This window comes from Apodemus sylvaticus, chromosome 17, assembly GCF_947179515.1.
Source record: "Apodemus sylvaticus chromosome 17, mApoSyl1.1, whole genome shotgun sequence".
Lineage (NCBI taxonomy): Eukaryota > Metazoa > Chordata > Mammalia > Rodentia > Muridae > Apodemus > Apodemus sylvaticus.
In genome coordinates, this window is record NC_067488.1 from 67803258 (window position 1) to 67830612 (window position 27355).

Consider the following 27355-nt stretch of genomic DNA (forward strand, 5'->3'; position numbering starts at 1 on the left):
ACAAAAAAAAAACCAAAACCCCAAAACTGGGATAATACTTTATCATTGTAAATTGGCATTATGTAATTGGAAGTTTTATATACATAAATATATTTGGTTAACTATTCAAGTTTAAGAATCATACTTTACCAGATACTTAAAAGGAGTGGTGCAGAGGCCTGGCAGGTAGTAGTACTCTTTATTATTACCCACTACATGAACTTTTTTTTTAAGCTGATAGGATATTATTTTGTAGCATTAGCCTGAAACTCAATAGTAAAGACTCAGCCGGAGAGATGGCTCTGAGGTTAAGAGCACTGACTGCTTTTCCAGAGGTCCTGAGTTCAAATCTGTAATGAGATCTGATGCCTTTGGTTTTTTGTTTTTTGTTGTTGTTGTTGTTGTTTTTTTTTTTTTTTTTTTTTTTTTTTTTTGATTTGTTTTTTTTCAAGACAGGGTTTCTCTGTATGGCCCTGGCTGTCCTGGAACTCACAAATCTGCCTGCCTCTGCCTCCCAGAGTGCTGGGATTACAGGCGTGTGCCACCACCGCCCGGCTGATACCCTCTTCTGATGTGTCTAAAGACAGCTATAATGTATTTATATATAATAAATAAATCTTTAAAATGTCTTTCTCAAAAAAAAAAAAAAAGACTAAGCTGGACTTCAGTCATAGGGATGTTTGCCTCTCACTCTGAACATATTGTTTTTTGAGATAAGAGTTCCTCTATGTAGCCCTAGCTATTCTAGAATTTGCTAAGTAGACCAGGCTGGCCTCTGACTCTCAATGGCTGGGATTAAAGGCATGCACCACAGGGCCACTTTCAGCATTTTGATGGCCCTCTATTCAGCCTCTTCACCTAAGCCCCAGCTGCACCAAACTCTGACCTGTGGTTTAGTCTTTCTTCCCAAAGCTCTCCAACTCTGGACCCCATGGAGCCCCTCCAATCTGCTTACATTCACAGAGCAGGAATGAGGAGAGGAGCTTGGAGTCTCACAGACTGAGGCTTGGTATATCTTTATTAAGTTCACATTAAATAAAATATTTTATACAAAACACCAGGGGAAATCACTTTAAAAATTCTAAACAATCAAAACCAAGTCTAGAGGTAGATAGTCACACAGCTTCTACCATAGATAAGACAGCTTCAGGGTGTTTGTAGAGATACAGGTAGGCCGTAGGCTACAGGTGCGGCACCAATAAGATACTTGAGTCGAGGGGCCTGGCGGGCTTGGCTGGCATAGTGGAGAAGGGGAGCCCCTGGGCCTGCTCCCAGCCAGCCCTGCAGCAAAGCCTCTGTGTATCGGTCAATGTCACGGTCAGTCACATCCCAGAGATTACCTAGAAACAAGGGGCTTGGAGGAAAGAATGAAGAAATACAAAGTAAGGGCTCTGTAACGGTAAACACTGGACAACATGACTGGTGGTAAGTGAGTAGGGAGGCTTGAGCAATGGGGGGCTCCCCTGGCTTATAGTCCAATGAGAGCCTGGGAGGGGAGGAAAGCTGGGTATGTGAAAAATTCAGGGTTCAGACCTGGGAAAGAACCTGAGGACAGGGGCCAGAGTTTTAATGTCCTAAGGGCAGGTCTCATCCTTTGGCCTTCCTTACCAGCCAGCCATGATGTACTTGAGCACGATACCAGCTCCCTCCAGGTTTCCATGCACTGCGAGGGCTGCACTGCTACAGCCAAACACTAGGGCCACTGCCCGGCAGCTCAGCCGCAGGACGGACTGCCCGTCAAGGAAGCGGGCACCTGCTCCATGCCCTGCATAGCTAAGGCAGAAGGAGGTGAGACAGCACTGAATAACTGCTTCCTGCAGCACTGAATACCTCTCAAGTGATGCCCAATCAACTATAAAGAATGGTCCCCTCCCCACTTCCCTTCCCCAAATACTCACATGTATAAATCACGCTCAGACAGGGCAGCCTGCACCTGCTCAAGGCTTGGCACCTCCCCAATCACTCCTTTCCATCCAGCTTCACTGCAGAAAGAAGCTGGTAAGTCAGTCCATAGCAGACTACCATGAGGCAAAGAGCATGTAGCAGAGGGAGCAGCAGACAGAAATGAGCTGTATCTACTGATTCTGGAGCAAAAGCACACACATATGGCCCCTGCGTGGTGCCTGCCCTTCCCCACCCTACTTTATGTCTTCATCACCTGACCTGCTAAAACTAGCTCGAAATCTCTCCTCTGTGCTTGACAGGTTACTGTGAGGGTTTAGCACGTAGAAGGTATTCCGTGGATCAACACCTTGGTTCAGCACTGATGAGGCCCCAGCCTGAGTAAGGGGGAACCATTGACAATTAGGTTCTTGGTCAGTCCAGGAAGCCCAGCCCCAGCATACTTTAAGCCCCTTCCATAACTGATCCATTGTTCCACCCCTCCTATATCTCCAGAGCATTCGCCTACTTTCCTTAGGCTTTACCCAACAGCCAATCACTCAGGCCCTGTGTCCTGTTCCCCACCTCTTTAGTGATTGTGTAACTGAGCAGGAAGTGGAAGGAGGGCAGCCGAGTGACGGGCAGTGCTCGGAGGCTGGGCATGCTTTCCCACGGCAGCTTTTGCAGGTCCTGGAAAAAAGCACTTCACAGTCACTGTCGACAGCCACACAAACCCAGATGTCCAAAGGGACCTAGAGACCACCCCATGCTCATCACCCTCTGTACATTGACCGGTGCTCTAGCTCTTTACCTTGTCTAACACCAAGACAAGATGTTGATTTCTCGGGGCCACCTGGCTCTGTACCCGTCCTACTGCCTCTTTCAGGAGCACTTGGGCTCGATCAGGCTGGGCTGGGCACAGCCCATATGCCAAGACCTGAACATCCTGGCTGGTGAGGATTCTGGCCCCACTAAGAATGACCTAAAGGAGAACAGCGGTTAGTGGATGTGGGTGCTGTATTCCACCACGAAGGCAGAACAGAACTATTTTCCCTTTCGTTTCCTGAACTCACTTTTAGGAGAGTGGAGTCAGGATATTCCCAGCCACATTCCTGCAGCAGCTTTTGAAGTTGGGAGGCCTCCTGGGCAAGGCCAGGATCGGCGCTGCATGGTAGTAGCAGCCCCCTCCAGCAGCCCAGCACGTGCTCCTCTAGGGAGGTGATGAGCTCCTAGGGCAGGGGCAGAGCTTTCAGTTAGGCAGAAAATGATTTATAAATCAGGAAATTCTATTAGTCTTAGATGTCTATAACGTCTTTTCCTTTTCTGAGACACTCAAAGGTTGAAGACATTACTATGTTGTTGACAAATATGAAGGCTGGCTAAAGAGTCTACGTCCTTCAGTCTGACTGTTTGTTTTTATTCTTTTTGGGGTTTTTTTGTTTTTTTGTTTTTTTGGGTTTTTTTTTGAGATAGGGTCTCCCTATGTACCTCTGGGTATCCTAGAATTTACTATATACACCAGGCTAGCCTCAAACTACAGGGCTCCTAGGACTACGTATGCCACACCTAGTCTTTTATTTTGAGAGAGGACCTCAGGCTATAGCCCAGCCTGACCCTGACCTGGCAGCAATCCTCCTGTCTCAGCTTCCAGGGCTGGGACTGCAGGCTTGTATCACTGCATTCAGATCTTAAAGCAGTATTTATTTGCTTAAGTACAATTTTATAATTTCCAGGTTAGCCTCAAATTCCCTATGTAGCCAAAAATGATTTTGAAGCTGGGCGGGCATGGCCGCAAATGCCTTTAATCTTAGGGGAGGCAGAGGCAGGCAAGTCTCGGAATTCAAGGCCAGCCTGGTTTACAGAGTGAGTTCAGGACAGCAAATATTACACAAAGAAACCCTGTCTCAAAACAAACAAACAAACAAACAAACAAACAAAAAACAAGAACCAAGACTCTGAACTTCTGGTCCTCCGGCTCCCATTTCCTGAGTGCTAGGGTTACTAGCTTGTATAACAGACATGATTTCCTGCTGTTCTAGGGATCAAACTAAACAAGGGGGTTCCTACATTCTAAGCTAATTACTCTTCCAACTAAGCCATATTCCAGTCTTGTCATTCACAGAGGAGGAGGGAAGGTGGGAAGGAGAAAGGGAGGGAGGGAAGGGGAAAGAGAGGGAGGGAGGAAGGTCTCCCAAGTCTGGGATTGAAGGCGAGGACTACCACATATCAGAGTATCTTTAAGCATTCAATTGCCATGCCTCCTTTTAAGTCTGAACCTCTTTTTTTAAAAGTCCCCCTCATATGACATAACTTGTTTTGTTTACTTTGTATTTGAAGACAAGGTCTTACTTTGGGCCTGGAACTCACGATAGCCCAGGCTGTCTTTGAACCTGAAATCCTTTCCCCAGCCTCAAGAGGATTACTGGCATAAGTAACCATGCCCAGATCATAATTGTCATCTAACAAAGAAAGGACCTGAAGTAATGCAACACTGACCTGGCTGGCCCTCTGCACCCCACCCTCTGAGCCTTTCTGTGGCAGGACTCAAGCCTCTCGCCCCAGAAGCACACACCTCCATCCTTTGGTCTAGTGCCAGCCGGCCTGTCCACCATACTCGCTTCTCAGTGCAGCCGCTGTTTTCTTTCTGGTCCTTCTGGATGGCATCAAACTCTTTCAGCACTGCACTTAGTGGGAACTTTGGGAGATGAGGCGTTTATGAGGTTTCTCTTGCCTGGGGATCCTCACCTTTCCATCCCTTACCCACAGAATCTGGAACACCAGTCCTTGGTACAGGAACCCTACCTTATTTTGGGCAGTGGGGATCTTCACAGTAATTGGGGGGTTGTCCTTTTCCAGACGGGTCAATAAGAGGGTGTTGCTCAAAGTTCCAGGCTGGAGGGTGGCCAGGGCCAACACGCAGACAGTCACGCCTAACATACAGAGAAGACATAACCAGAATCATGTCAACTTTCAGAAGGTATTTGTAGCCTGGTCTTCTACAGTGTGCCTCAAGACATCGTCAAGAAGTCTCCCTAGCCAGTAGAGTTCCAGCTAAGCTCTTTCTGCTACAGCTCCCTACAAACAGGCAAACGATACTTCTGTGTGTCCCTCAGCAATTAACAAAGGTTTCCACCCAGAGTAAAATGCTCACACCATCCCTTTTCACACCAGTTAAGACCTGACATTTCCACACATACTGAAGAAAGAACAATTCTGAATTGAGAGTGCATCTGGTATGAGAAACAAATGTTAACATAAAAAGGCATGACTGACAGAGGTGCTGGTACAAGCCTAAAACCTAAGCACCTGGAAGGACCGAGTCTCAGAAAAATAGAAAAGATATGACAAAGAGCACAAGTCTAGCTAAACTAAGCAATATCTTAAGCTCATCTACTCAGTCCTTCAACTAAATGTATAAGATAGGAGACATAGGCAGAAGCAGATACTATACCACTGGGGATCAGGGCCAGGCGCTCCTGGAAATTGTCCTTCTCTGCCTGGGGAAAGTAGCCAGATCCTGAAACCCTGAAGGAAAAGAGGCGCTGGATACGGGCCAGTGGGACACCTCCGGGCCTCTCCTTCAGGTCCAGCCCCTGCAGATGCTCTGCTAGTTCAGGTGACTCTTGCTGCTTCTGGGCCTTGCTGTAAGCAACATAAGAATGAGTCTGCCTCCTTCCAGGCAGTACACCCCTTTTACCCAAGAGACAGCGAGCCCCACCTGAGCTGTCGGTGCAAGTGGGTGAGCAGCTGGTGACGGCAGGTGATGGAGACAGACTCAGCAACAAGGAACGCAGTGGCATAGGGATCCCGGTGTCCCAGACACAAAGCCAAGAAGCGGCAGAGGTGAGCGTAGAGCCCGCTTGGAGGGCAGTGACTAACACCACGGAAAGCAATGCTCAATGAATCAGAGATGGAATCCAGGGTAGAAAGATCTGGGGAAAAGTCAGGATTATTGCTAAAGATGAGTGCTGCTTCTTTTTTTTTTTTTTTCTTTTTTTTTTGGATTTGGTTTTTTTTCGAGACCGGGTTTCTCTGTATAGTCCTAGCTGTCCTGGAGCTCACTCGAGTGCTGCTTCTTAGGAGGAACTTCTGAGGAGTCCCAATCTCACCTCCCATAGAGAAGAGCAGCTACTGCTTACAAGGGCATGTGCCAAGATTGCTCCTAACAGGCCTCACTGCGCCCTATCCTCCCCAAAGACCCTTTTTACTAAAAAGACAGCAAAAGCTCAGACAATATTCCCAAATTCAGGGGCTGGAGAGATGGCTCAGCAGTTAAGAGCACTGACCACTCTTCCAGAGGTCCCAAGTTCAAATCCCAGAAACCACATGGTAGCTCACAACCATCTGTAATGAGATCTGATGCACTCTTCTGGTGTGTCTGAAGACAGCTACAGTGTACTTATACATAATAAATAATTAAGTCCTTTAAAAAAGTTTTTTCCCAAGTTCAGAGCCAGCTGGGACCACAGTGACATTGTGCCTCAAAAATTAGAGGAAAGGGACTGGAGAGATGGCTCAGTGATTAAGAGCAATGACTGTTATTCCAGAGGTCCTGAGTTCAATTCACAGCAACCACATGATGGCTCACAAACATCTGTAATGAGATCTGATGCCCTCTTCTGGTGTGTCTGAAGACAGCTACAGTGTACTTATATACATAAAATATATAAATAAATCTTTAAAGAATATTAAAAAAAATAATAGGAAAAAGAAAAAGCCTGATATAGTGACATATGCATATATTCTTATCATTTGGTAGGCAGAAGAGACAAGCCTTAGCTACATAGAAAATTCCAGACCAGCAGAGGCTACATTACACCTTGTCTCAAAAAATAAAATAATTTTTTAAAAGCTGAGCCTTTGGGGTGTGGTAGTACATGCTGAATAATCCTAGCATGTGAGAGGCTGAGGCAGGAGGATTAGGAGTTCAAGGCCTACCTGAGCTACATGAGATTCCATCTCAAAAGCAAAACAAGGATCCTCAGCCAGATGGCTCAGTAGGTAAATGGGTGTACCACAACTCCCAAAAGGTACCTTTTGACCTTCGCAGGTAGGTATGCAAATGCCACTTTCCCTAATAAATGAAAAGCTGAGCTTTTAATCCCAGTATGGGGAGGCAAAGGCAAGCAGATCTGTGAGTCTGAAGACAGCCTGGTCTACGTAATAAATTCCAGGCCCACACACTGAGACCCTATGTTGGGAAAAAAAAAAAAAAAAGACAGGCTGGGGAGAGGGTCCAGTTGTTAGCATGTCTGCTGTGCACACGCAGAACTGTGTCTAGATGCTCAGTGAAGCACTGTGGGAGTCAGCCAGGGACAAAGGCGTATACCTATAACCCCAGTGCTCAGGAGGCAGAGTCAACCGGAGCCCTGGGGCGTGCTGCAGCCACTCCATCAGTGAGTGAAAGCAAGTGAGGAAGACACTCCATGTCTACACAATTCTGGCCTCTAAAGCCATGCTGGGCTACATGTGTCAAGAAAAAGTTCTTTAACAATATGCCTCCTGCTGGGTGGTGGTGGTGGTGCATGCTTATAATGCCAGCTCTTGGGAAGCAGAGGCAGGTGGATTTCTGAGTTCGAGGCCAGCCTGGTCTACAGTGTGAGTTCCAGGACAGCCAGGGCTACACAGAGAAACCCTGTCTCGAAAAAAGCAAAATCCATAAAAAAAAACAAACAAACAAAAAACAAACAATATGCTTCCCAAAAGAGGACAGATAAAAGAGAGCTGGCTCAGCCCTCTCTGGTAATCTAATCTCAGTGGTCTGTATACTCACCAATGGGTGCAGGAACTGAGAATGGTGGGAGCCAAGGACTAGGGTCACTATTGGTCTCCGTGTCTGGGTACAAGACAGGTTGCTCTGCCCTGCTGGAGTCCCGTCTCAACACCTCACATTCTACTATGGGTAGACCAGGGTCTGCAGCTGCTGCCTTCTCACCTAGGGAGAGAACACTGCTTTTCATGCTTCCTACCCCAGAGCTAGCAGAGGGTTTTCCTTATAGGCACTGGTAGTGTTACTTAAGTTTTGGTCCCAGGGACATCCAACAATTACTACAGAACACATGCCTCCTGCTTCTCGACCTTGAAGCCTTACCTGAGGCTGAGTCTTCCCCATCAGAACTCCTGAGAATCCCAAAGCTTTTTTCCAGCTGGTTGTCCATAGGCTCCTCTTCAGGGATACTTCTCATGATCTCGGGTCCCAGGCTGGCCTGGACACAGAGGGGCTCCTTGGGACTGTCTTCTTCACAATGTCTTGAAGCCACCTTCCTGGCTCTCCGAGTCCTCCCACTGAGACTGGAATGTCCAGGGGTACTACCTACAGTAACCACGGCATCTGTCTTTAAGCTAGGGCCTTTAAGTGGGGTCCTAGTTTGACCCCGGGTACGGGAAGCAGTCCCTCGCCTTTTAGGTTCCTCTATAAGTTGTGTTTCAGCTGAGACAAGGTCTTCCGGGTCACTGTCATCACTGAAGATCACCTGTGACAGAAGGAAAGGGAGAAACAAAGGCCAAGAGACTCTCAACAACAGGCTCAAACAGCAGGTAGCACTATGGAGGCACTGGCAGGCCTCTGCTGAGGTCAGAACTGACTTCCTACAGCACTCGCCACTCAAAGTCTATGGTAAGTCTCAGTTTGGAAGAGGAAGCGGCCGAAGGTGGAGAGGAAGGACAGGGGAACGGACCCACAGCTGAGAAGGAGCAGGGTGCAGGTGCTGCAGACAGATGACCCTCCCCTTGGCTTGTGCAAAGCCACCCTCATGCCACAATCCCACATTACCCTGAGGCGAGTCTGGGTCTTCCTGTGGACTCTGGGAGCCAAGGGAACCTGGAGCTTGCTCTTTGTGGGGTGGACTTCTTCAAATATGGTGAAAGGGACACGAGGGCCAGCTTGCCTAGCCCGGCCTGGGGGCTTAGGGGTACAAGGTGGTCGTTCCTCTTCCAGACCTTTCTGAGAGCTGTTATGGAGGGGTGGGGGAGCAGAGGCTACCCGCCGGCGCCCCCGTCCAGAGCATTTTTGTGTCCGAATCTTAGCAGGCTCTAAGACTGGTGGACTTCTTATTAATGGTGGCTGCCAGCCCCAGGAGCTTGTAAAAAGTTCGGTAGTACAGCAGCTGAAGTGGACCAGCTTTGCAAGGGCCTGAACCAAGAGCAGGTTGGCTTGCCAGAATTCCAAGCACTGTATCCGTGTTGCCACAAACTTCAGCCCTGATGCCAGGATCTTCCCCAGGCTCTTTTCAGATGTCTGATTCAGGTACTCCAATGCCAAGTGTGTGTACGCTTGAGCCATGATCTCATCAAAGAGGCTTGGAATACAAGAGGGGGTAATGTGATTCAGAGAAGCTTGAAGACTCTGTGTGAAGCGCTTGGTGGCTGCAGGGCAGCCCTTCAGCACAGCTTGCAGCAGATCCAGACCCTGAGCTTTATGACCTGTGGCCAGCCTGACTCCTGCAGTGATCAACACCCAGCGCAGACAGACTGCTGAGAGGGCAGGGCTGGCACACAGCAAACAGTCACAGCTGGGCAAGTGAGACAGGAAGCCAGGGTTGGGTGGTGGCTTGGTCTTCAGGACCGGGGAGGAGTTTGCAGAGGATTGGATGGGACCAGGCTCTTTGAGCACAGTGGCCACCAGCTCAAGGGCAGGGCCTTTCAGGAAGGGCTCCTCCTCTGGTAGGGGTGGGGAACAGGGGACTTGAGCCTTATGCTTCCCTTTCTGTGTGTGCACCTTCTTCACGGAGTCTGGGTGCTGGGTCACCACACCAAACTCTAGGGAGAGAGCAGATCACAAATTACAACACTGAGAAACAGTCTCAAGAGCTCCATCTACCTCAGGGCTCAGCCCATGACTGTGCACACTATTTACTTACAAATGACTCAGGATATCTATATATGTATAACATACAAAAAAAGAAAAAAAACCCTAGTGTTTTCTTCCCACTCAACACGGGATCAATGGTCCAGTCCACACCCCAGTCCCATAACTCAAAGTTCTGTGTTCGCACCTGGGTTGGAGAAGGTAACACAGGTAAAAATGTGGACAAGCTGGGCCTCATGGCACAAACCTTTGATCTCCAGCCTACAAATAATTCTTTTTTAAAAAATGAGTGTGTGCCAGGCAGTGGTGGCACACACCTGTAATCCCAGCACTCTGGGAGGCAGAGGCAGGCGGATTTCTGAATTCGAGGCCAGCCTGGTCTGCAGAGTGAGTTCCAGGACAGCCAGGGCTATACAGAGAAACCCTGTCTCAAAAAAAAAACCCAAATCCAAAACAAAACAAAACAAAACAAAAAAAGTGTGTGTGGACATGATCATGCCATACATACATGCAGTAGTTAGAGAACAGCTTTTAAAGAGCTTTCCTCCCCACTATGTGGCTCAATGTCAGGCTTAAGGGCACTGAGCCATCTTGCCAGCCCTAAAATAGTTATTTTGTTTGGTTGTTTTTTGAGTCAGGGTCTCCTTACAAGGCCTTGGCTGGCCTGGAACTCATGGAGATCTGCCTCCAGAATTGTGGACTAGGAGACATGTGCCACCACACTGGGGAGACAGAGACAGATGTGGTTATCTCCAGGAGTTTAAAGTCAACTGGGTCATTGTAGTAGCACTGAAAGTCAGCCAGGGATAGTTCTGCCTGTGCAGATTTGCTCTGGAGGAAGGGGGGGGGGGGGTAGGGAACAGTAACAGTTGAACTGAAGTCAGTATTGTGTAGAACCAGACACCTGTCTGACTTAGAATGCAGTCAAACCTTTACATATATCGTAACATGTTGTAATATGAACTCTCCCCACCAAGCTTGGGAGGGCACTTGGTAGCTCACCTGTGGAAGACTCCAGCAAGAAGAGAACCTGCTGCAAGTCTGACTGACAGAGGTCAATGTCACCCCGGGCCAGCTCCAGCTCACCTTTCAGTACAAGGAATAGGGCACACCTTGTGAGGAAGAGATGAGAACCAGTCAAGAGACTACTGTTTACCTGAAAATCTCTCCTCACCCTTTCCCAGGCCCAGGTCTTCCCATCTTTCCCTGAGTCCTTAAACTGACTTATAGCCTCTCTGGTAGAAATGTCCTATGCCAACAGTTCCCAACCTTCCTAATGCTGTGACCCTTTAATACAGTGCCTTATGTTGTGGTGACCCCAACCATAAAGTTATTTTCATTGCTACTTCATAACTGTAGTTTTGCTACTGTTATGAATCATAATGGAAATATCTGACATGCAGGATGCCTGGTATGCTACTCCTGTGAAAGGGGTGGTTCAACTCCCCAAAGGGGTCTGGACCCAGGTCGAGAAGCGCTGCTCTATACAGTTTCATCCCAAGTCACACTTTAGGTGATCCCAAGTGCACTTCTTACCCAGCCCCAGGAGCATGAAAGCCTGGGCAAAGGCAGAAGGTAACTAGTTGTCCTTTGCAGATGTGTCAGGCACATGAGCGTCTAACCTTCATTTTCTCTGCATTTCCTGCTCAAGTCTTCTCCCACCAATCTCTCCAGGTATAACATGGAATTTCTATAACCACTGGGGAACACACACTCAAAAGCACATGGCAGGAGCCAGCACTGGCGTCCTTGTACTCACTGGTGTGGTATCTGCAACTTGGTTGTAAGTTTTAGGGCCTCCAAGCAAAAGGCCTTGGCCTCGCTCACGTTTCCCAGGTGGCCCAGGCGGCCAACCAGCCTCTCCGAGCAGGTCAGCACCTCTGTGAGGACCTGCCATTTTTGTACCAGATTCTCACCTGCAGTGAATCAAAGACAAGATGCCAATATGGAGCCACGGACAAATTCGCTGGAGACAAAGCAGCCATCACAGCTAGAGTGTCCAACCCCACTGGGACCTTCCTCCTAAGACTCACCATAGTCCAGAAAGGGCGACTCAGCAGCTGCTTTCTGAGCTGAGAGCACATCGCCACCCATCAGCAGGATGATGATGCTTCTGAGGAGCTTGTGAGCGTCTATCAGGGCTGTCTCTGGGGTCTGCCAGCCTGGTGTGGGAGAAGTGGGAAGAGACAATTGCAACAGCAAGCATGCCTAGACCTTCAACTAAGACGGCAAATACAAGGCACTCTTCCTTCTGTACCTTAGGTAGAGAGCTAATCAATCACACAGCTCTTTCCCTCTAAGAGCCCTTGGGGGGGGGTGTGTCTTAGAATTCCTTTTAGCTTAACATTCCAAGCAGCTGCTGGGTAAGGGATTACAGGTGGCAGCTGAAGTGAAAACATTTGCTGCCACAGGTACAGGTAGGTTCCAGGTAGGCTGCTTTACAAGAGTGACAGTGTGGGCAGATGGCTGCAAAGAGCAGCCAGCATGAGAAACCATGACCACCATCAAGAAAGCCAACAGTCCCTTCCTTTCACCTTGATCCCAGAGCTGCTCTCGCAGGGCACTTGAGAGGAGGTTGGAGGAGAGGCTGAGGTAGAACGCCAGGATTTGCAGGGTCTGGACACGCAGCAAGTACCAAGCCTTGGATGACTTCTGGAGGGCAGGATCCCGAAGGACAGAAAGCAAAAGAGAAACACCCTCAGTCACCTGGGAAGACAAAGAGCCAGAGAGAAAAGTCGCATTAGCTGTGGATGCCCCTAGAGGTCTGAGGTGAAAATCTCTGCCTTTAAGAATGGAAAAACAACAATGACAACACCTAACAAAAAATAGAGCTTAATCAGAAGAAGAGATGATCAAGGCACACAGCTAATTTGGAGCAAAACTGAGATCTTTTGTAACCTACTAGATTTTCCTAGACCAATGCCTCCTTTCACCCAAAACACTGTTTCCTCTTTTTGAGATAGTCAGCCAAGGCTGACTTCAAAGTCTAGTTCCTCCAGCCTCAGTCTTAAAATTACAGAAATGGATACCATATCAGCCTGTGTCCTCCAGCTTCTAGGCCCCCTTTCTGTATTCTGCCAATGCAGAAACTGGCAAAGAAAGAAATTAATATCTTTACTACCAGGTGAGGAAATTTCTACTGTTTTTCATGGTCCTGAACATTCTGCCTTGCTGCAGGAAAATCTCAAGAGCACAGATAAATATCATGAAGAGCTCAAACAATTTCCTGAGGTCGAGAGCCTTGGGAAATTCAAGTGAGAAGTGGGTTAGAGTGTAGCTCAGTGGCAGGGCAGCTGCACAGCCTCAGGAAGCCCATGAATCCACAGCACCACAAAACCAAACCAAACCAAACCAAAACAAACCAAAACAAACCAAAACAAAACAAAACAGGTGGGGAAGGGGGGTAGCCTGCCAGGAAAACACCAAGCTTGAAGACCACACATAGGATCCACACACGAGGATCCACATAAACACTGGATGAGCACAGCCAAGCTTCCCAACACTGCCACCCTTCAATACAATCGTTCCTCAGGTTGTGGTGACCCCCAGTCATAAAACTGTTTTTGTTGCTACTTCACAATTGTAATTTTGCTACTGTTATGAATTGTAAATATCTGTGTTTTTCAATAGTCAGGGTACCTCTGTAAAGAAGAGGTACAGGCTGAGAACCCCTGCTCTGGCCATGCCCTGGCCTCAGCTTTGTCCCTGTCTGTACATAGTGGGAATCGTGGGAATCACCTTCTGGCAAGTCCAGCAGAGCTGACTTCGAAGCAGAGCACAAGTCAGGGAAAACAGCTGGCACGTGTCAGGTATCTGGTCCAGACTCTTCAGGCTTGACTCTGCCTCTTCCAGATACAACTAAAAGCAGACAAATGACACCACCCACATGTTAGTTAGACTCTTCAAATTAAAACGGAGTGAAGCATTTGCAAGCAAGGCACTGAATACTATTATTAATTCAAATATTATAATCTGCAAAAGCTATTCATTTGATGCTTAGAACACTTTCAGTTAACTACCACAAACAAACAAACAAGCACCCTAAAGGACAATAGAGAAACACCCTCAGTCACCTGAGACAGACAAAAGCCAGAAGAGACTCACATAAAGGTCTCCAGTGCACATCTCTGCCTTTAGGAATGAAATGAAAAGCCAGGGCTGGGCCGTGGTGGCGCACACCTATAATCCCAGCACTCTGGGAGGCAGAGGCAAGTGGATTTCTGAGTTCAAGGCCAGACTGGTCTACAGAGTGAGTTCCAGGACAGCCAGGGCTACAGAGAAACCCTGTCACAAGAGAGAAAAAAAAAAAAGAAAGAAAAGAAAAGCCAGGCAGTGGTGGGGCACACCTTTGATCCCAGTACTTGGGAGGTAGAGGCTGAGTGTGAGGCCATCTTGGCCTACAGATTCCGTTCCAGGACAGCTAGGACTTATACAGAGAAACCGTCTCAAAAAAAACCAAAAAACAAAACCAAACAAACAAACAACAACAAACCACAAAGATGGAGAGGTACACTTTGGGAAAAGGGACTAATACAACTACAGGCAGGGGAACATACAGAAAATAAAGAGTAAGGGGTACGTACTGTCTTAGGCTCACAGAAGAAAGTGGCAGAAAAAAGACTGAATCAAAATATACAAGATGCTGACAAGGCCAGAGAGATGGCTCAATAATTAAGGTTCGGCTCCTGACATTCACATGGGGTAGTTAATAACTGCCTATAATTCCAGTTCCAAAGGATACAGTACCCTTTCTGACCTCTATGGATCCTGCATACATGTGGTACACATACAGACAAGTAGGCATGCACATGTAAATAAATAAATACATGATACTGGGATATAAAGTTAGTAAATTAATGAAAAAAATAATTTTTTATTAAAAATGTTTTATAAAGTCAGAATAGTGTTCAGGCTGTCAGAGAAGCCATGGAGTCTTTAGGAAGGAAAGAAGCAACAAGATCTGTGCCGACGGGATGAAAAATACAAGACAGAGCGCCTGGGGTCCAGCACAGTGGCAAAGCTCTTCTCCAGTGTGCCTGAAGCCCTGGGTTCAACTACTACCACTGCCGAGAAAGAAAAGGGGTGGGTGGAGGGGACACTGAGTCAGCAGCATGACAGGCCACACACAGGTAACACAGCATCACACAAGTCAAGAGGAACAGGTGGGAAAAGATGGCTGATCTGCAAAACTCAAGTGACCAGGAAAGAAGCTGCAGTTTCCAAGGCCACCTCCAGAATTCCTCATGCTAATTCACTACAGCCAAATCTTCTCAAGGAAAGATGGGCCTTTAAAGCTATTTGACGCCCACGACTCAACAAACCAGCACTCACCTGGGCATAGCTGGGACAGCCAAGGCTCAAGAGTAGCTGGGTAAGTTGGCAGGAAGAGCTGACTGTCTTTGCATGGTCCTGTAATCTCTTAGATACAGTCTGAAGGAGTAGGAGAGTCTCCAGAGCCTGCAAGGGCTGGTCATCCAAGAGCAACATGTTGACTTGGTTCCTGTGAAAGCCTGTATTTCCCCCAGCCCCCAGGCTTCTTAACCTGGGAACCTGGGGTTTCATACATTACCAGAAATCTACCAACCACCCTCTGGAGACCTACAATCACCTTACACACTTTGGGCCTTGGGGCAGGGTGTCATGTGACCCAAACTGGCCTCACTCAAACTTGCTATGGAGTTGAAACTAGCCTTAAGTTGGGTGGAGGTGGTACAGGCCTTTAGTCCTAGCACTTGGGAGGCAGAAGCAGGTGGTTCTCCATGAGGTTAAGGCTACCTTGATCTACAGAGGAAGTTCCAGGACATTGAAGGCTACCCAGAGAAACACTATCTTGAAAAATGAAAAAAACAGGCCCTCTCAAGCCTCCATCCCACAGACATGGATCACATAATGCAGTTTGTTGAACCTTGTTGGAAGTTTGTAAAGGACTCAATTTGGTTGTTTAAAAGATGCACCAAGCCGGGCAGCGGTGGCGCATGCCTGTAATCCCAGCACTTGGGAGGCAGAGGCAGGCGGATTTCTGAGTTCGAGGCCAGCCTGGTCTACAGAGTGAGTTCCAGGACAGCCAGGGCTATACAGAGAAACCCTGTCTCGAAAAAAACAAAAAAAACAACAACAAAAAAAACCTAAAAGATGCACCAAACCCAATAAAAAAGAAGAATCCCAGAGGATCATCATAGCCTCAGCGATAGGATTTGCTATCAGGAGATTTGTTGGCTTCTTTGTAAAACACATCCTTGTCTCTGTTAACACTGGGTAGCTGAGTCCTTTCTCACCCTGGGAACTAGTGAGCAAATGAAGGAGAAAGTTGCCTAGATACTGTCTTCTTTCCTTTCCTCCTTCAGTTTTTTTTTCTCTAAAAAAAATTTCAAAAACATTTTTTTAAAGATGAAGGAAAAAAACAATATAAATAAAATAAATAAATAAATAAATAAAGACAGAAAAACTGGCCACAAACCCCTGCCACCTGCCTCTACCGTTCAAAGGCAAGACCATAGTCCGTTCTGTTTCAAAAACAGCCACAGTGGCACACTTCCCAATACTGAGGAAGCGAAGGTAGGACCACAGCTATGAGTTAGAGGCCAGTCTGGACTACATGTGCAGACCCTATTTAAAATGATGATGATGATGATAATTACAATACAACAATGGTGGTAACACCTTTAATCTCAGCTTTCAGGAGGTAGGCAAGTGGCTCTGAGTTTAAAGTCAGCTAGATCTACACTGAAGTTCCAGGCAAGCCAGAGACATACAGTGAGACCCTGTCTAAATAGGGAAAGCAGTTCAGAGTTAGACTACTGTTTGCCTAGAATGTACAAAATTCCTGGATTTGATCCCCAGCAACACACAAATTAAAGGCCCAGATGCCAATCACCAGTGGCAAATGGGTACACACTGTAAGCAAGCACCGTTCCCATGCACTGGCATGTGAATTCTCAGTGATTCTAATCTCAATAGCATGAAGCAGGAAACTAAGACTCATTCACAGAGGTCCCATAACTTGTAAGTGCTCATGTGGTCGGCCCAAGACTCAAGTCTAGGTCTGAGCTGGTGTTTCTGCCTCCTTATGCTGGGCTTTTCAAACCATGTCTAAATAAACTGGGCTTTAATCTCTTATGGTAACTGGGGTTTAACCCAAACCCTGAACATGCTCAGCAAGACTCCTGAGCGACCTCCACAGCCCTCTTTTAATTTTGGAAAGAGTGCCATTACAAACAATTAAGGCTTATGTCAAACCTGCACTGTCCTGGCCTGCCAGGCAGTTGGGACTGCATGTATAGACACCACACCACACCCACTTTGCTTTCCTTTTATAGTTCTGAGTAGTGGGTGGGTCTAAGAACATGAGGGAGTCTTTGTAGCCCCTAAAAGTTACAGTTAAAAATACAAAGTTGGCAGATCAACAAGAAGGCTCAGCAGAAAAAGGCACCCATCGCTTAGCTTCACAACCTAAGTTATATCCCTGGAACCACAGGGGAATAAAGAAATGACCCCCACAGTTGTCCCCGAATTGGCCAATTATCCCAGAATTGGGGAGGCAGAGGCAGGTGAGTTCCAGGCCAGTCGGGTCTACAGAGCAAGTTCATTAAAGAAATGAACCACTACAGCCTGGAATGTCTAGTAATTCTTAAGCATTTGAATTTTCCATTTACACAAAACATCCTCCATGCATCATTTCCCACTTCTTTGTGGCACTGGGGACCCAATCCAGGACTTTGCATTACTGGCCAAGTGCTCAACCACTGAGTTACAGATTTGCTCCCCACCCCATTTTAGAAAGAGGACATCACCATACAAAGCAAGTTGACCTGTAATTCATAATTCCCTCAGCCTCCCAAGTGCTAGAGTTACAAGTGCACAGCACCACACCCAGCAAAGTTCAGACTCTTAGGCCACTCGGCTTCTCTGCAAGTACACAGGTCAAGGGTGAGGGTGCTCGGGTTCTAGTTTAACCCCGTGGCAGATACTCCAGCCATCCCATTACCTTTGCCACCAACTGATAGACGGCCACTAGGATTTGCAGGGAAGCTGCAGTCTGTTGGAGACACCGCACAGCTGGGGCTGGCCCCTTGGTAAGCACTTCCTTCCACAGAGTCAGAGCCTGGTCCAGGCATTTGGACTGAGCTGTAAAGCAGAAGGTAACCACTTTCTCTACCTGGCCATCTGAAAAGAACTTGGTTTTCTCCATACCATGCAGTGTCTTTGTGCCAGCCTTCTTCCTCACTATCCCACATCCCTAGCACAAGCTTAGGCTGAGGCACACTGGTGGCATTTATTGTGCGCTTAGGAAGCCTCCAAGGTGCCTGTGCCATACTGCTGACTGCCCTCACCTGCATCAGCAGCCAGATTGAAAGCAATGTTACTATACAGAAAACGATCTTCCTGTAGTTTATCTTCATAGTTCAGATCATTGACTTCAAATTCCTCCAGGTTACTAGGGGCCTGAGCTCTCCGATCCCGCTCAATACCCTGGTTGGGAAAGAAAAGAGATTGAAACAAACCCAGGACTGGTACCAGCCTGGCGGGAGAAGCCCAGTTCGGCTGGGCTCAGAGCCACATACTTCTTGCATTTTGGCCTCTAAGGTACAGATGTAGAGCCACAACAAGGCCTGTGCTTTATCATCCAGAAGGCGATCCCGCTCCTGTGCCTCAGGACTCACAGACTCCAGAAGCTGCAGGGCCTCCTGGATGGCATCCAAGGCGGAGCTGCGGAGAGATGCACTTAAGTAGGGTGTAGCTAGCTGGTCTTTGCTACTTTTTTTTTCCCCACCTTTATAATCCTGGTTTCTTCCCCCATCACTAGATAGGAGAGAAAGAAGGATAGAGGGGAGGGAAGGAGGGAGGGAGGGAGGGAGGGAGAGAGGAAATGGGGAGAGAAAGAGAGACTGAATCTGATTTCTTCTTGTTTCCTCTTTGATCACCATTACTAACAAACTGCTGCACCTGCACCACCACCACCACCACCGAATGACTAACAAGCACCAACCCCACCTCTTGGGGCCCTAGCATTTAAACAGCCTCTAAAAAGTTCCCAAAATTCCAAAAGTCATACAATCGCAGAAACTGTCTGCAGCTGGCACAACCATGCCTCTGCAGAACACAAGACAAATCATAGTCAGCTGCTGCAGACAGTTTGTTTTTAAAGAAATGTTAAATGCTTAAAAATGAAGCGAGCACTAGGCAACAGAGTAGGAAACTAATCCCCTATCAATAATGTTAGGATAAGCAGTCAGAGAGGCCGCCTTGGCTCTCCTCCTCACCAGTCGGTCTGCTGGGTAAAGCTGTGGTAGCACAGCACTTGGGCCAGCTCCACCAGGTAGGTAGCTCGTGCCCATGCTCCAGCTGCTGTCTCTTCAGGGCTCAGCTCAAGCAGGTCGCAGATGACATTGAAGCGTTCCTGCCCAGTGTCAGCACGCACTGCCTTGTAGGCCCGCAGCTCCTCCATGAGTAGCAGAGACTGTGTCTCTGGGTCCCAGCAGCTTAGGCTGTCTCGCAAAGTCCTGAAGGGCAGATCAGCACCAGGGTGAAGACCTTGAAGTCAGTCTGCGCCTTACTAGAGAGGCTCAGCCAGCCTTAGCTTGGCATTCGCTGTGCATTTAATTGTGTAACCGGTCATATGGCTCCTCTAGTGTAGGGAGTTCCATGGGAAATCAATCCCCCCTGTACCACAGCCTATAAAACCCTGTGTGGCCTGGCTTTAACCCTTCTACTGGCATGCTACACTCCATCCCATCTCCCCTTCCTCCATGCTGGCTTTCTCAAACCAGTTCCCATTCCCAAGCTTGTTTCCACCCCAGGCCCCAGCACCTTTGTATTCTGTGATTAATTCTTTAAGGCGTTTAATGATGGATTTCTCCACATTGTCAGGCCTCCTTCTCAAAAAAAAAGGACTTGCCTAAATGATCCCCACCCAAAGTTTAGCCCTCTTTTAGCAGATCATGGATGTTCTGTCTTCATAAAAAATACATACAATACTCTTGCTTGCATTTCTCCAAGTAGGACAAAAAACAAACAAAGCAAGAACATTGCTTCTGACCACTATGTGCGCTATACCCAGGCACATGTACTCAATGTATAATTGATGAAATCACTTTCAAAATAAGGATCAAGGGGGCCAGGCCCAGTGGCACACGCCTTTAATAATTCCAGCACTAGGAAGGCAGAGGCAGAAGGATCTCAAGGCCAGCCTGTTCTATATAGCAAGGCCAGGACTACATAGACTGTGTCAGAGTCAGGGACATGGGCAGAAGTGATGGTCCTCCACCCCTCCAACTCACTGCAGTTGAAGCTCCTTGTCTCCTGCCCTGGCTGCATCCATCTTGACCCGAACCCAGAAAGTGACTGGCTCAACCATGTGCTCCAGACTGTAGGATTTCAGAGCTTCCAGCCATAAGGTCACCATCTTGCAGCCCTGGGCCTGTTTACCCAGTTTCTTCAGACTCTCCACATGCAGCCGGAAGCACCTATGTAACTGGCCAGAGACAGGAGAGAGCTGGAACATGGAGCCACTGAGTGTGCACAGCACAGCAAGCAAGCAGACAGTCAGTCAGCACATGGAGGAGAGAGACCAGATGGTCCTCCCGCCTCTCTATAACCCCCAAGAACTAAGTCTCCAGTACTCTCCGCTTCAGGGGCCCCTCCAAGGTCAATACCCACAAGCTGAAGAACCTGTTCCACCTCCTGGGACTCTTTCTCAGCAAATGTCTGGTTGTGACCAAACTCCAGGGCTCCTCTTTCCTTCTTTCTCCCTCCTTCCTACCTAGTTAAACTCAAGATGTACCATTCACTTTCTATCACAGCCATTCCTGCTCAGGCTGCCACGGGAGACCCACTACCCAGGGTTATACTCTTCACTGTTTGCCACAGTGACGCCCACCTGAGGTCATGGCTCCATCTATACCCCTCAGTTCCTCAACCCTTACTTGAGACACAGTCCTAGGCCCCAAACTACCCACGTCACTTGAAAATGCAGTCAACCCATCATTTTAACCTGTTCTCAAGACACTGCTTTTCACTCTGGCTGTGCAAAGAACATGTAGATGCCTGAGCTCTAGGGCAAGGGCGAGGATCCTGTCCCTGAAGTTCACCCCTGAAGGTGGCTTAGGAGGACACCAAAAGTAACAAAGAAAAAGAAAAAAAAAAAGGAAAGGAAAAGAAAGGAGAGGAGAGGGGAAGGGAGGGGAGGGGACGGGAGGAGAGGGGACAGGAGGGGGGAGGGGAGGGGAGGGGAAGAGAGGGGAGGGGAGGGAAGGGGAGGGAAGGGAAGGGAAGGGAAGAGAAGGGAAGGAAAGAAAAGCCATTTCAAGGATAAATTGCCAGGTAAGGAGGCAGGTAGATCTCTGGAAGTTTGAGGTCAGCCTGGTCTACATAGCAAACTCCAGGCCAACTGGAGCTACACAGTAAGACCCTGTATCAAAAAAGAAGGAAAGAAGGAAAGAGAAAGCAACAGCTCAGACATGATTGTTAGGGAGTCACTGCCCTAGGCATGGTGCCAGTCCCACTGTCCCACAGGGTAGCAGGCTGGCCCTTACTCAGTGCCCCCAGCATAACCACCCTTATCCCACCTCTAGTTCCCTCCTACCTTCTCAGGAGGCACTTCATGACAAGCACCTGACTTTGCCAAGCCCATGTGCTGACAGACTGGCTCTGAGATGGCACAGGCCTCCTCATAGAGCTTCTGACTAAAGAAGCTGTAGGTCAAGTTGCTGGTGTAAGAGGCTGCAGGGAGAGAAAGGACAAGTGACGCCAGGGCCACCGTTTTCTGTCCTGCTGAGACGGCTCAACCTGCGGTCATCTCATTAGCTTCTGGATGAGAACACCATGGTATCCAGATCATCAGGGAACATCCACATCGGCTGCTGCTTACTACCCCTGAGGAAACTCAGGCCAGCAGCCCTCCACACTTGCACAAGGGCTGAGCTGCACTGGCCTATCTTGTCCCTCCTCCTTCCCTCATGCCACTGGTTCCACAACACCTTCCTGTAATTCCATGAACATCAGACCCTCTCCAACCTCTAGCAATCAGGCACCGGTTGCTAGCTGTTCTTGCAGATGTTCTCTCCTGGGCATCGTCAGATGAGGCAGACCCTGAACACCTAATTCAATGGTACTCAAACTCTTTGCCCTTCCTGGACTCTGCTTTATTTCATTTAAAAAAAAAAAAAAGGTTTATTTGAGCTGGAGAGATGGCTCAGTAGTTACAAGCACTAACTGTTCTTCCAGAGAACCTGGGTTCAAATTCCCAGCAACCACTTGGCAGCTCACACATATCTCTAAGTCCAAGATCTCACACCCTTAACACAGACATACATGCAGGCATAACATCAATGCACATAAAATAAAACTAAAAAAAAAAAAAAAGAAAAAGAAAAAGCTTTTTTGTTTTTTTACCAAGACAGGGTTTCTCTGTACAAGAAGCCCTGGCTGTCCTGAAACTCACTCTGTAAACCGGACTGGCCTCAAACTTAGGAGACCCCAAAGCTTCTGCTTCCCAAGTGCTGGGATTAAAGGTGTATACCACCACACCTGGCTGTTTGTTTTTCAAAACAAGGTTTCTTTGTGTAGCCCTGCCTGGCCTTGAATTCAGAGATCCTCCTGCCTCAGCTTCTCAAGTACTGCATATGGAGTACATATGGCATATGCTATTTTACCTTGTGTGTGGTACCTACAGAAGTCAGGACATTGCATCCCCTGCAACTGGAGTTACGGTTGGTTCTAAGCCACCACATGGATGTTAGTAATCAATCCCAGGTCCTCACAAACAATAGCCAATGCTCTTACCCACTGAGCCATCCCTCCGGCCCAGGGGCCTCCCTTTCTGATTCTATTCCACTCCTTGCCTCCCACTTTTTATTGCTTTTTTCAAAATTGTACTTATTTTGTGTGTTCATGTCATCGTGCATGTGTGAAGGTCATAGGACAACCTGAAGGAATTGGTTCACTTTGTTTTTTTTGTTTTGTTTTGTTTTTGTTTTTTTCGAGACAGGGTTTCTCTGTGTAGCCCCGGCTGTCTTGGAACTCACTCTGTAGACCAGGCTGGCCTCAAACTCAGAAATCTGCCTGCCTCTGCCTCCCAAGTGCTGGGATTAAAGGCGTGCTCCACCAGGATTCCAGGGATCAAACTCAGGTCACCACCCATGTCCTCGGCAAGAACAAGTGCTCTTAACTATTGAGTCACCTCTCCAGCCCTCTCACCTTTTAAATGTGTTAGTAGTTCATTTATTCAGTTATGTTTCCCCCAAACTGGGAGGAGGTTCCAGTGGGCAGGAAAATATCTAACATTGCTTGGCATTTTTGTTGAGTGAATACATTTGAGTAAGTTATTTGTGGAGCTGGAGAGGAGGAGGCAGTTCTAAGGCTGAACTCCAGACACTACACATGTTAGGCAAGTATTCTCATCACTGGGCTACATCTTCCACCCAATCCAATTCCTCAAAATAGACAGTTGTAGGTCGGGTGTGGTGGTATATGTCTTTAATCCCAACCTATGAGTTCAAAGGCAGCCTGGTCTATAGTTCCAGGACAGCCAGAGCTATATAAAGAGACTGTGTCTCAAAAATAAATAAATAAATAAATAATAAAATTAAAAGGGGGTGGGGCGTAAAATATAACTTGTGATCCCAGACTTAGGAAGCTGAGGCAGGAGGACTGCTATGTGTTTGAGCCCAATTTGTGCTACATAATATGACTCTGGCTAAAAAAGAAAGAGTCTGTAATGTTGCATACTGTGCATATTTTTTATAAAACAATTACCAAATCAAACTGCAAAATATAAGAAAAAAAGAATCCTCTGTCCTAAGCCTCATCCCGTCTCTCCTGCATTACTGCCTCCTTAAGCCATTGGCACTCATCAGTCAGAAATGTACGTGTCCTCCTAGCCAGCCTGACAGTGATAGGGACAGTGCAGCTGAGCCCCAAGGCACTACTGACCAGTCATGCCCAGGTAGTCAGCCAGCTCTCTGCCCGACAGGCCCTCTAAGGACTCCAACATCCAGATAGCAGCAGATCTGCAACATTCCACTAGCTGGGCAAGCTCAGATACCTGAAGGAACAAGAAGGTTGAAGGGTCAAGAGTCATGCAAGGTCCACCGAGACTTCCACCTCATCCCATGCTCAAAACAAAGGATTTTTGTTTGTCTGTTTTCCAGACAGGGTTTCTCTGTGTAGCTCTAACTGTTCTGGAACTCACTCTTTAGAGGCTGGCCTTGAACACAGAAGATCTGCCTGCCTCTGCCTCCCAAGTACTAGGAATAAAGGCGTGCACTGCTACCACTGTCCAGGCACCCAAAGCTCTTCTAGGCAGCAACCTTAGAATGCCCATACTTCCTGACTCCCTGGTGGTACCTGACAGCCTTGGGCAAAGTCATATACAATCCCAGTGAAGAGGTGGAGACCCTGGAAGTGCATCTGGAGTAAGCACTGCTGCTGCTTAGAGGACGCTTCAGAGACCTAAAGGAGAAAGGAAGGGGGAGGTGAGGCTGGTCTGAACCCTGGAGATGACCAACTTTGTGCTAAGTACTGCGTAGAGTTCTTGAAGCCGGGCACAGCCTAGAGAGCAGCTTACCAAGGATACAGAACTTCCAGTTATTTACAGAACCACTCCCCACCCTACCATAGGTCCTTAACTCACTTCTCTCAGGTGCTGGACAAGGGAGCGGTATCCCCCAAGAAAAGCAGACAGACTCAATATGGCATCCAGTCTATAGTGCCTCTTGATGCCTCTCTCCAGCCCTGAAAGCAAGAACTGGCAGCTGTCATACAATGCCCGTAGCGGGGGCGACGGTGCCTCAATACTGTTGTTCAGAATAGCCGCTGCCTTTGTCAGGAGCTGGGCCACTGCCTCTGGTCTTTCTTCTGCAACTTCCAGTAGCTTAACCCCTATCTGGCATAACTGGAGGCTGGGAGCTATACTGCTCTCCTCTAGGTGATCATGAGCCTTCTCTAGGGCTCTGGCAGTCTTGTGGTGGTGGTGGTTCCAGCAGAGACGACGACAGTGTTCTAGGGTGAGTTCCAAGAGGCAGAGGGCCCTTTGAGGAGAGAGGGGGCCAGGAGAGCTACTGCCCTCACCTACTAAGACTCTGATCACATGCTGAGAAAGCATGTCATATAGGAAATCAGCGTCAGCTTCATCTAGACCTTGTCCAGTAGCATCAAACAGCTGATAGGCAGCTACTACTCGACAGGCCGTGGGAGAAGCAAAGTGAGGGACCTCACAGGGGACACTGTCTTCCTCCAAGAGCACTAAGAAACTCAAGGCATTCAGCCTGGTTGAGAATGCAGCACGCCGCTCTGATAGTGCTTCCGCTCCCTTCCAAAGCAGAGAAAAGCTGCCCCGGGTCACAGCCTCATAGTCCTGAGGGGCAGCCTCTCGAGAGTTCTGTACCAAGCAGGTGTGGAGAGGCTGGGCAAGGCGCAGTACATTTTCTGGGCTTCCCTGAGTCAAGCCATTACGAACTAAGATGAAAAGAATGCGTTCCAGGTAGAGGGGAGGGCGCTGTGGGGTGGACAACAAGTAGCCATTACAGGCCAGCTCTGCCAGGTCCAGAATACTCCTCAGGTGACCAGGGTGATCAAGCTTGGCAGTCAACTGCTGGGTGCAAGCCCTCAGGATGGTGTCACAGACTTGTCTTTTCTCAGCATCCGTCCGGCTGCTGGGGAAATCAGTTCGGGATCTGGACAGGAACTCCTAGGAGAAAGAATGAAGCCACATGAGCAGAAAGAGAGAGAAACAAATGAGTGGTAACAGGGCCGCACAGGCTCGACGCATCTCTCTCCAAATTAAAGCAAAACACCAGCCAGGCTTGGAGGTACTGTGCCTTAGGCCTGTGTTAAGGCACAAAGATAGACAGTTCAAGAGCTCGCCGGGCTTGAGTGAGTTCAAGGGCAGCTGGAGCCATTAAGTGAGCACTGTCTCAAAATAAAGAAGTGAAAACAGGAGGGCTGGAGAGATGGCTCAGTGGTTAAGAGCACTGACTCGCTGGGCGGTGATGGCACACGCCTATAATCCCAGCACTCTGGGAGGCAGAGGCAGGTTGATTTCTGAGTTCAAGGATTTCTGACTTCGAGGCCAGCCTGGTTTACAGTGAGTTCCAGGACAGCCAGGGCTATACAGAGAAACCCTGTCTTAAAAAAACCAAAACCAAAACCAAAAAAAAAAAAAAAAAAGCACTGACTGCTCTTCCAAAGGTGCTGAATTCAAATCCCAGGAAACACATGGTGGCTCACAACCATCCGTAATGAGATCTGACTCCCTCTTCTGGTGTGTCTGAAGACAACAACAGTGTACTTAGATATAACAATAAAAAATAAGAATCTTAAAAAAAAAAAATGTGGCCGGGCGGTGGAGGCACACGCCTTTAATCCCAGCACTTAGGAGGCAGAAGCAGGCAGATCTCTGAGTTCCAGGCCAGCCTGCTCTACAAAGTGAGTTCCAAGACAGCCAGGGCTACACAGAGAAACCCTGTCTCAACACAAAACAAAATAAAAAAATGTGAAAACAGGCCAGGCATTCTGGCACAAGCCTTTAATTCCAGCAATTGGGAGATAGAGGCAGGTGGATCTCTCTATGTTTAAGGCAAGCCTAGCCTACATAGGGACTTACAGGACAGTCAGGGACTACATAGAGAGACCCTGTCTCAAAAACTTTAAATATATAATATTTATATAACATATAGCTTATATATGACAAGCTATATATTATATATACAATATATGAAGACATAAATGATGTTATTTTCAAAAGTGAAAACAGATACACCACGGCATGAGATCCTGAGTTCAATCCCCAGTATGGAAAAATAAATTTTTTTTAAATAAAAATAAAAACAATAAAGCTGGGCAGTGGTGGCGCACGCCTTAATCCTAGCACTTGGGAGGCAGAGGTAGGCAGATTTCTGAGTTTGAGGCCAGTTTGGTCTACAGTGAGTTCCAAGATAGCCAGGGCTATACAGAGAAACCCTGTCTCGAAAAAGTCACAAATAAATAAATAAATAAATAAAATAAAAAGGAAAAGAAAAAAAAAAAAAAACACTCAGATAATCTCAGATACTCAGAAACTAGGTGTGTCCTGAGCCAGAATGGGCCCCACCTTCAAGTCAGGCAGCAGCTCCTGGGTCTCCTCCTTGCAAGAAAGCAGAGTGGCGAAGTTGACTCCTTTGAAGTTCCTCATGGCAAAAGTCTAGATACAACGAAATGGTTTGTAGAAGAAGCCTGTGAAGGGTTGTAATGGAAATAACTGGAGGAAAGCAGGGATTGAAGGTTGTAGAAGGATTCAAAGAATGAAGCAGGCGAAGAATCCCACCAGGAATCCTTATAGGGGCAGGGGCCGAACAAGCCTGGACGCTGGGATCCCGTTATAAACTGACAAGTCCATACATAGCTCCTTCCTCCAGGACGCCCCTGTCCTCCGTGTCCGAGACCAGGCCACCCCAGGGGTCTCCACAGGGTCCTGGGCGCTTGCTACGCCCTTTCTGGGGCCGCCGAACCTCCTCGGAGACACCCCGTTTCTCCCCAGGTCAGCAATGGGAATATCATTTACCGCAGCTTGAGCGCACGCTCACCAGACCCTCCACGACTTACTTCCCTCGAAGCCGCCGTTCCTCACCGGTCTGGCACTATCCTCCAGCCCGAGCTCCAAAGAACACCGGGTGGGAAAGCTTCCTTTTCCGCGCCAGCACCTCCTTTCAAATA

The 27355-nt window shown here is 47.9% G+C and overlaps 1 protein-coding gene across 3 annotated transcripts; it reads right to left on the reverse strand.

The window, feature by feature from the left end:
- Nucleotides 1-979: 979 nt before the first annotated feature.
- Espl1 (extra spindle pole bodies like 1, separase) lies at nucleotides 980-27355 on the reverse strand. 3 transcript variants are annotated; one of them, XM_052160573.1, is made up of 31 exons: nucleotides 27245-27355; nucleotides 26754-26843; nucleotides 24297-25352; nucleotides 24011-24115; nucleotides 23597-23708; nucleotides 21249-21385; nucleotides 19945-20138; nucleotides 18928-19167; nucleotides 18229-18373; nucleotides 17998-18136; nucleotides 17652-17791; nucleotides 14999-15133; nucleotides 13406-13525; nucleotides 12202-12373; nucleotides 11701-11829; nucleotides 11427-11583; nucleotides 10670-10779; nucleotides 8633-9618; nucleotides 7952-8333; nucleotides 7634-7795; nucleotides 5579-5792; nucleotides 5312-5502; nucleotides 4663-4790; nucleotides 4433-4555; nucleotides 2934-3089; nucleotides 2672-2842; nucleotides 2446-2550; nucleotides 2143-2258; nucleotides 1878-1961; nucleotides 1588-1752; nucleotides 980-1333 (listed from the first exon to the last, which is right to left on the reverse strand). In XM_052160573.1, the coding sequence occupies exons 2-31, from the start codon at nucleotides 26832-26834 to the stop codon at nucleotides 1126-1128; spliced, it is 6363 nt and encodes a 2120-aa protein (XP_052016533.1). In that variant the 5' UTR covers nucleotides 26835-26843; nucleotides 27245-27355; the 3' UTR covers nucleotides 980-1125. The 3 variants fall into 3 exon arrangements, with proteins under 3 accessions (XP_052016533.1, XP_052016534.1, XP_052016535.1); XM_052160574.1 differs by having other exon boundaries at nucleotides 26754-26875; nucleotides 27245-27350; XM_052160575.1 differs by having other exon boundaries at nucleotides 27204-27343.

Bases quoted from the DNA above. Each gene is read 5' to 3' on its own strand.
- Espl1 (XM_052160573.1), bottom strand. From the start codon at position 26,834: ATGAGGAACTTCAAAGGAGTCAACTTCGCCACTCTGCTTTCTTGCAAG. The intron at 9,619-10,669 runs GTGAGCTACCAA...CTCTCTCCCTAG, and splicing joins CTTGCTGGAGTCTTCCACAG to AGTTTGGTGTGGTGACCCAG. The intron at 1,962-2,142 runs GTCAGGTGATGA...TTCTTTCTGCAG, and splicing joins TTTCGAGCTAGTTTTAGCAG to TGAAGCTGGATGGAAAGGAG.